The 9,201-nt window shown below is 37.2% G+C and overlaps 2 protein-coding genes across 2 annotated transcripts in view; one reads left to right on the plus strand and one right to left on the minus strand.

The window, feature by feature from the left end:
• Positions 1-2,736, minus strand: part of LOC107090576 — a 5,949-nt gene extending 3,213 nt beyond the window's left edge. Inside the window, exons 1-2 of the mRNA XM_015384034.1 lie at positions 2,653-2,736; positions 157-323 (exon numbers count right to left, since the gene is read on the minus strand). Coding sequence (XP_015239520.1) covers positions 157-323; positions 2,653-2,736 — 251 coding nt within the window. The remainder of the gene's footprint in view (positions 1-156; positions 324-2,652) is intronic.
• A 325-nt stretch (positions 2,737-3,061) lies between these two features.
• Positions 3,062-8,711, plus strand: zmat2 (zinc finger, matrin-type 2). The gene is made up of 6 exons (XM_015384020.1): positions 3,062-3,102; positions 4,512-4,611; positions 4,849-4,972; positions 5,103-5,176; positions 5,601-5,746; positions 8,154-8,711. The coding sequence occupies exons 1-6, from the start codon at positions 3,085-3,087 to the stop codon at positions 8,295-8,297; spliced, it is 606 nt and encodes a 201-aa protein (XP_015239506.1). The 5' UTR covers positions 3,062-3,084; the 3' UTR covers positions 8,298-8,711.
• The last annotated feature ends 490 nt before the right edge of the window (positions 8,712-9,201 follow it).

The raw sequence follows: 9,201 nt of genomic DNA on the forward strand, positions 1-9,201 counted from the left end.
CAAACAAAAACTCCCATCCTTTAAAAATGACAACTAATTTGATAATATGAAAACTGATTCAGGTGTGCTGCCCCCTAGAGGGGGTAAAAATAAAATAAAGACTTCCCACTGGATCTAGACCTGAGAAAAAACACTGCTCACACATTTCCATCTCACCCCGATCCCTTATAAAGCAGGGGATCAGTGACCAGGTGCTCCACCCACCTGACAAGGCTGTCATAGACAGAACTGCAGCCGGGGAGGAGCCATGGTTCAGGGGCTGAGCATCCTGAGGAGGGGGGCAGCAGGTCAGGGAAGCCGTTCCACATGGCAGCCGACCAACCCTTGGCACAGACACACGACCAGGGGCTATAAGAGAAACTGGGGCAGGAACAGGACATCAAATGAGAGTTTTAGACAAAAAGTTTTAGAAAAGAGTTGATTATTCTGGTCCTTCAATGTCAGCATCCTGCTTCTTTCCTACTTAGCAGAACTTTGCGACTGACTAGAAGAGCAAAGTCAGCCTCTTTAGGTCTTGAGTAGAGGTGCATAAAAATGTGTTGGGAGTGAACCCGACTCCTCTGTTTTAGGTCCAGGAAACACCAAGTTTTTGATGGACAGCAATGAAAATATTTGCAGAGCACACCCCACGGCAGAAGTTTTTCCTTTATCAATCAAATAACCAGAACTCAACTGTTCAGCCTCCATAAACACAACTAAAGTCCAGTTAAAAACCATCTCCCTCAAACTGTACAAATGAAATTCAGATATTTGGAATTATGGAGAGAAAGCAGTAAACATTCAGAGTGCTGTTAGATGATCAACTAAAAAAGCCTGCCTTTTAAGATTTCACAAGTCTCCCTACAGGTCAGCAGGTTTAATGGATTTGTTTTCTTGCTTTAATGTAACGAATCCCTGATGGAGCCCTTTGAGGTTGCAAGTTTAAAAATATGCAACTGCAGTCCAAGAGCAAAAGTTATGAAAAGGTTCATGGCCCTGTTATGACAAATGTATGTGTTAGTAGATCATTACAGTGCCTAATGTTTGCTTATTGTTTCTCTTTTGTAAATTAAGCATTGTGTGCATTTACAGAGCTTTACTGGTGGTACGATAGAACTCGTGTTCAGCGAAGCAATGGGCTAAGTCAGCAGCTCCCAGCAGTGTTATGAAAATATTAAAGTGGAAAATGCAGTGTGATTAAAAAAAAAATAAAAAATAAAAGTATTTGATTCCAAGGGACAAGGCAGATAGGAATGATAACAGTATGAACGTTGGTGTTCAATGAAGCAGAGCTGTGGAAGTATTGGATTTAATTCAGATGGACATTTGAGTAAAGCTCCCTACCATTACTTATATTAGCAATAATATCGTCAGTCTCTACAGACCAAGTTCAAACATATGTTATAGAACTAATGCTTCAGTAGATTTTTTATTTTTAATATAAAAAAAAAAAAGTATGGGTTGGTCTGATCACACCCAATTGTCACTTTTAGGGCCACAACTAATAATGTAAATCGATTGTCATTTTTTTAATGAATCAATAATTTGATAAAAGGTTCTGTAAAACAAATTTTTTTTATTAAATTGAACCGGTGGAACTAAAACCTTTCCACTTGAGGATATCTGGATGGAGAATATTGATTGATTAATTTTTTTTTTTTTTTATCATCTTAAAATGCAAAATGATAACTTTTTCCCCCCTTAAATTTTTGTATAATTACTGCTCTAAGTGGGACACTCAGCAGCTAGACATGTTTTAGTTAACCAGTCGCTCCAGTAAACGATTAATCGATTACTAAATTTGTTGATGATTTTAGTAAATCAATTAATTGTTCAAGTCCTAGTCGCTTTACCATGAGGCATGAAAGTCAGCTCCATCATGTAGCTGGGGTAAATGGAAAAAAAAAATGCTTTCTGGTTTTTTCCTCTAGTTCCAGTAGATGGCGCACCAGTCATGTCTACTCATTGTGCCAGGTGCTGGAATTCTATTTGGGCTCATTAAGGAATATTAAAAATGGTATTAGGATAGGAACCTGATACAATAACCCTTACTTTATAATTATTTCTTTGAAGGCATATGAGAAAATGCCCCTTTAACCAATCAAACACAGACCTCCTGTAGCAGAGACTGAACAGGATCTGCAAACTTCCCCATCTACAGAGTGTGAAACCAGTCTGCAAATCTCCAGAAATTTTGAGAGAGTGCCAAGTTGCTCTCACCACATGAACCTCCCCCATACCCTTAAATAAAACTTTATCTCAAGACAGCAGTTAGTCTTTTTCTGTACAGTTTTTCCTTCCACTTAACTTTCCATTACTGCTTGGAAGCAGCACATTTTAGTGATGTCCATTTGGAAGTTCCTGCTCTGAAGGCTGTCAGGTCAAGTCTTCCTCATGATTGCATTTGTGTCAATTCCATAGATCCAAGATAAGATAAAAATTTTTGGTAAGGATCCTAGTTTAGCTTGCCCTTAATCCACACCCCAAACCCTAACAGCAAACATAAGGAAAAATCAAACAATATGCATATATCTGGACCAACAGGTCAGAAGGTGACAGTAAAACTAATATCTGGATTTTAAACAGATTTTCAAGAGCAGAAAAAAAAATTGCAATAAAAAAAAAATACTTGTGTGTTTAGAATATTGGCTGCCTGTTTGTTCTGGTTCCTACCTGCAGGACATCAGCGGACTCTGGGCTGCGGGTTCCACTCCGCTGGTAGACATTTCTGTTCTTCGCTGCAGACAGACACGCCATCATTCGGCTTTCTCTGCCTTATAATGAGGAACACCTGTGGCAGTGGGGGCATGGGGCGGGGCCACAAGCTCATCTATCATACACCTGGACATTTCTAATTTAAGTGCCGTTATTCTTCTAAAACTAGAACAACACATGCGTTGTCTTTGTGATTCAAAATAAGAAAAAAAAATCGCACACAGACTTAATTTAAAAGAACTAGACACGAAAACATATTTTCAAAATAACTTTTTTTTTCTATTTATTTATCATTTTCTCGCTGCAGAGCGCTTGCAATCTGCAGGGGGCGTTGTTCTTCACAAAATTTTATTTTCCCTTTCAGCCATTTCCGGTAACAGATCAAACAAGATGGCGTCTAGCAGTGGGGTGAGTTTTTTTGTTCCGTAGAATAACGGGTTTATAATCATAAATTATCAAACACTTTCCGGTCTCATAGTACAGTTAGCGTTATTCTTTAAACCAGAGCCGCTTGTAGCTCCAACTTCACCCTTTTAAACAACCTCAGCGCGATGATGCTACCGGCTAACAAGCTAACAGGCAAATCCCCCAATATTAATAACACAGTATTATAGGCTATTATGAAGAATATTTGCTTGTCAATACAGGTCGTAGTTGATATAATAGTCGATATCAGTTGTTTGTGAGTATCTGTTTTCTAGAGAAAACGATAAAAACGCCTTTGTTTATTAGAATAGATTGTACCTCCTACAAATAAACTTCCGGTCTGTCAAAATAAAGCTCGTCATTTGTACTAATGCGGCAACATGTTTTCCAAACTAGTTGTGCATTCCGATGGGGAAACCTCACGATAGATTCTACATCATTTAGAAATTATAAACCGTATCTATTCTTCTTATTTAAGTGTACTTTTTGTAAGAAATTTCACATATACAATCAACGAACAAGCTATTAATAAACTGGTTGGAAAATTATAAGTAATGTCCAGATGATTATTAAAACCTTTGACCAAATTTTGTTGATAGTTACTTTTGTAGGCTTTGCTATTGTAATATTTTTTGTACTTTCTCCTATTAATGATTATGGCTAATAATGAGCTATAATGAAAACCTAAAATTCTCTGTCAGAAAATGTCTGTTTTAAAAGGAGAACTAATATATATTAGATCTTTAGGCGTTTCAATAATCATCTGGACATTACTTATAAATAATTTGTCAACCAGTTTATTAAACGCTTGTTCCTAGATCTAAGATAGTTGCCTTGTCACTGCAAAATATTTTTTTTTGCCAAACTGTACCCAGCTAAAATATTATTGCATATTTGATAAGAATTCATCTTTTTCTAGTAATTCACAGTAAATGTAATCTAAAGAATAACAGATCCAGTGTTCTGTCAGATGAGCATATCCATAGTCAATACGCATGCACAAGATGTCAGATTTGCATTTATCCCTTTATTTTTGTACGAAAAATACACTTTAAATTACCTCAACGGTCATGTAGGAAAAAAAGTATTTAAGGTCAGATCGCAATACTCATTAAAAAAAACACAAAGTATGTATTTTAAAAAAAATTTCCATGTTACTAAAGGGATACATGCCCGTTGAGGTAGTTTAAAGTTTATTTTTCGTGCTAAACTAAAGGGATAAACGGGTATTGACTATGGGTATGCTGGTCTGACCGGGTATGCTCATCTGACAGAACACCGGTAAAGAAATGTAAAAGCGGGATACTCGGTAGGCTTTTGGTGTTTTACTCGTTTTCTATTCAACAGTCTGGAATCTTTTGTATTTTAAAATTTTGTATCTTCTCTTCCAGTCAAATAAAAACGACTTCCGTCGAAAATGGGACAAAGACGAGTACGAGTCCCTCGCTCAGAAACGTCTGGCAGAGGAGAGGGATCTCGAAAAGAGAGATGGTGAGGAGAACGAGGAGAACCTGCTGAGTTTTCATTTAATATAATAGATTCTACTGATTTATTTGATGCATCTTTTCCAGGTTTAATATAAATTTCTATTTTGTTTTTCCTGATGAAAGCATAATTTCTTATAGATTTTTATATTTGACAAGAAATGAGTGAGCTCTAAAACTGTAAGTCTATTTATCAGGGTTGCGGTTAAAAATGTATGATATTTTAATCTGCCGTTCCTCTCAGGAAAAATTGCTCCACCGGTCAAGCGGGAACTCCTGCGTCACCGAGACTACAAGGTGGACCTGGAGTCCAAGCTGGGGAAGACCATCGTCATCACGAAGACAACTCCTCAGGCGGAGATGGGCGGGTATCTAGCTTTCTAACAAAATAAAACAAATCTGAAACTGTTTTTAGAGATGAGCCTGTTTTTGAAGCTGTCTGTAGGTAATGAAGCTCAAAGCTAGGATCTTCTCTCATTTCCTCCTCTTATGTTTCAGGTATTACTGTAATGTGTGCGACTGTGTGGTGAAGGACTCCATCAACTTCCTGGATCACATCAACGGAAAGAAACGTGAGTCCTCATCTATCCTGATATTTAACCAGCTAACTGGTTTCTGCGCTGCTGTTAACCTGGAAACAAAATTCATTTTGTCACAACCAAAATACAATACTGATTTATTTAAAACATGAGTTAATGAAACACATGTTGATAAAGAACAAAATTAACATAAAAGCCATAAAGACGATTTTTAAACATCTAAACTGAATACATTTGTTTTCAGATGTTAGTATGGAAACACCTTGAATCATTTATTTAGTGGTCTATTATTATTGATTATGTGGTCACGACTATTTGCTCAGGTAGAATTAAACCAAATTCTCAGTGAAACATGAAGGCAGCAATAAAATCACGATCACACAGTGAGGGGTCGTCCAGACTGGGGAATAAGGGGATCTAGATGTTGTAACAGGAAGTTCTGACCTTTTATGTGCAGATCAGAGAAATCTGGGGATGTCCATGCGAGTGGAGCGATCATCTCTGGATCAGGTGAAGAAACGTTTCGAGGTCAATAAGAAGAAGCTGGAGGAGAAGCAGAAGGAGTATGATTTTGAGGAGCGCTTGAAGGAGCTGCGGGAGGAGGTGAGGAGGGAGGGAACTGCTGGTCACTAGATTGTTTTCTCTCTACTGATAATTGTGGTTCCTAAAGCAGACTTCTTTCCCAAAATGTATTTATTTTCAAACATTACATACATACTGTATAACCACTGGGACTCCAAACAGTCCCAGACCTTACAGAAAACTTCTCTTCAATTCAACACAAATAATAAATATGAAACATTAATGTAAGGCAGGAATTTAAATATTTCTTTCAAAAAGAAAAAAACAACAAATTGTGTTAAAACAAAACTTAGTATTGGGTGATTAAGTTCGAAACCAACCATACACTACTCATTCTCACTCAGTGTGAAAAATTAAGTTTAATCAATCAACACCAGACAATTCATATTTCTTTTTCCCATATGATGTGTAGGAGGTTATTTATAGGTCATCCCTCAGCATTTCCTCTGAAACCACACAAGTCAAGAAAGGCAGTTTCTAACTGGGCCTTAGATGATGTCAAAAGTAGAGTGCAGAGAATTTTTTTTTAAACATTGTACTTTCAGCATACAACAAAGGCCTTTTGTTTTTTTTGCAACATCTCTACAAAGAGCAGTCACTATTATAGTTAAGGTTGGATTATAGAACCTGCAGAATTGAAATATGTGCTCTATAATTCCTTTGAACGTTTTGCTTTAAATGTAGAAAAACATGTTAGTTTATGTTACTTTTTTAGGACCTTTTGTCATATGGTTACTAACCTTCTGAGGACCGATAAGCCTTATGAGGCCAAAGTCTGGTTCTAATTTGGCGAGACCTCATTTTTAATTTTAGGTGGGTTTTAAAGGTATTGCAGGGTCTCCGCCGGTCATTAAAAACCATTAAAAGTCATTAAATTATGATTTTTTTTTTATTTTTATCGAGGCCTTAATTGGCATTAAAGTTCATATTATGTGACTATTGTGTCATTTAAAAGGCTTTGTTTTAAAAAAAAAAAGTTTATTTAAACAATTTAGTCAGATATATCAAACACAACCTCTGGTTGATCGTAAGCCTGTATGTTTGGAGAAGAAGCTTGAGGCGCAGAAAATGGCTATATATATATATATATATATATATATATATATATATATGAGAGTCTTGGGTACTTGTTGATGGAATTAAAATTATTTCTAAGAGCATTAAGAAGCATAAAATTATAAACCCTGTGTTGTGTGAATTACACTCACGTTAAGGTTTGGAATTTACTGGTAAGGTAAATGTTGGGTTAGGTAGAAATGCAGATGAACTTAAATAAATGGTAGTCAATGTAAAGCGATAATATAAGTAAAAAGACAAACTACAGTGTTGTGTTTATTAAAAGCTAGAGGTAAAACGGTGTTGTGGGTTTTGCTGAGAACATCCCATCTTGCTGGGGAAAACGACTGGAGATTTGATTTCATTTTACATCGCTTTACTTCTGAACTGTGGCAACCCTCACAAACACATTGAGCTACATTTTCTAGAAGAGAAACGCTTGACTTCTTCGCTGGTCAGAAAAAAACAAAAAAACGAAAACAATGACTGACATATGGCACCCACGTCATCTGGTGGAGAATTACTTATACGATAAAACCACTACAATCCTAACCTGAATTGTATTTATTCAATTTTATTTATTTAACCTATGAACAATATCAATTAGCCATATTACAACAATATTCAACACGGGGAGTTTGATGTTGGTTCTCTGCCACTCAGATGCTAATAAACAGTCCAAACGAAGACTTTGTTACCCATGAGGAACCCTTAAAGGAGTTTATGACCGAAACAATTATTTGAATTTATCATGACAACAGAAATAATCCTCAACTAATTTGGTAACTGAATGACAGTTACTAGGACAGTTAACAGGCTGTAAATTTGGACATTTTCTGCCATAAACCTTCTTTTGTCTACTCCTAAAGTGGTAATAAAAGAGATTTGTATTAAGTGCCCGTTACTATCCAATTATTAATCCAATTTTTTTTCAAAGTAATATATTGAAGCCGCAAAGAGACGAAGATAAAAGCTTAAGTCGATGAGTGAAACCACAACGATGGAAGTGCACCATCAAATGAACCTCCTATCTCTACGCAGATATGGATCAGACCAATGACAGTCATGTTATCTGCAGACTGAGGAGTTTTACTGTTGGTCAGCTGAGGTTAAGTCATTAGTGTACAGCGAGAAGAGTGGAGGCAGAACAGACCCCTAAACAGGAGATGATGATACATTCAAGAAAGCCTGTATTATTTTGTTGTTACAATTCTAAAGGACAACCTTGTCTGAGAAGCTCCTGATTTCATGACCGATGCTGTTTTCTGGACTAGTTTTTTGTCACAAAGTGTGCATCCTGTCCTCTATAACTATCTCTGACTTATATAGACACATGACCTGGCTTTAGATGACTTAATTGTTGTCTTTCCAGGAGGAGAAGGCAAAGGCCTACAAGAAGGAGAAGCAGAAGGAGAGGAAGCGGCGAGCCGAGGAGGATCTGGACTTTGAGGAGGACGATGAGATGGCGGCTGTGATGGGTTTCTCTGGTTTTGGATCGTCCAAGAAGAGTCACTGATGCTCACCTGCAGACCGGAAACCAGTTCATAGAGACTTTGTGATGTGGAGGAAACTGATAATAAAAACATAGAGAGGAGGGGTCCCAGTGGAAGCATCGCCCTGCTCCAGACTTCATTCACAGCCAGACTCTTATTTTGGTAATTTGACCCGTGTTTCTGTAATGGGATGAAGAGTCTTTAGGTGTCTGTTTAAAGCAAAGCTGCAGCTCACATGTGAGACAGGAAGCAGCTCTGAACTGGTGATGGATCAGCAGTGGAGCTGAAGGAAGAGACTTAAGAGGGAATATGGACCAAGATCTACAGAACTTTCCTTCAAGACAAAAGTCTGACTGACTCATCTCCGTTTATCTGGCTGTAAAAGTTTTACTTTGATCGACTGCTTTGCCACTGACTGGGTTTTTCCACTTCTGGATCAAAATACAACAACATTTAAAACTGGTTTGAGCAGTTTACGATTTGGGTGTTTTAAAAATCGGAAATTAATGAATCTTCAGAAGGAGAGGACCTCAGACAGCTGCTGCAGTTGATCTCAAGGTCATATTTTAATAAACGTTTGATTTCTCCAAGCTTTGTTTTTTTTTTTTTATCAACCACGCTGTTCACGTACAGATTGATTGATTATTAATCTCATATTAAAACCTCGCATTGATAAAAATACATGAGTTTCGGGTTCTGAGAGCAGACGTCACATTTTAACTAATAGTTTTATTGTTTAGGTCCAGTGTTCAACTCGCTTCACTACTTGAGAGCGGGGAGTCGTCATCCTCCGATCTCTTAGCGATTGTAATATTCTGATCAGATGAAATTAAAACCAGAAGCATCAAAAAGCAGCTTCTTTTACTTCAGGGTAGAAAGCTGCTCTTATTCAGAATCTTTTGGGGCCGAACTTCATGAAGCAAAAGG

The sequence above is a fragment of the Cyprinodon variegatus genome, unplaced genomic scaffold (assembly GCF_000732505.1).
Source record: "Cyprinodon variegatus isolate N-32 unplaced genomic scaffold, C_variegatus-1.0 Scaffold300, whole genome shotgun sequence".
NCBI lineage: Eukaryota > Metazoa > Chordata > Actinopteri > Cyprinodontiformes > Cyprinodontidae > Cyprinodon > Cyprinodon variegatus.

Bases quoted from the DNA above. Each gene is read 5' to 3' on its own strand.
- zmat2 (XM_015384020.1), top strand. The intron at 4,612-4,848 runs GTGAGGAGAACG...CGTTCCTCTCAG, and splicing joins GGATCTCGAAAAGAGAGATG to GAAAAATTGCTCCACCGGTC. The intron at 4,973-5,102 runs GTATCTAGCTTT...CTTATGTTTCAG, and splicing joins CCTCAGGCGGAGATGGGCGG to GTATTACTGTAATGTGTGCG.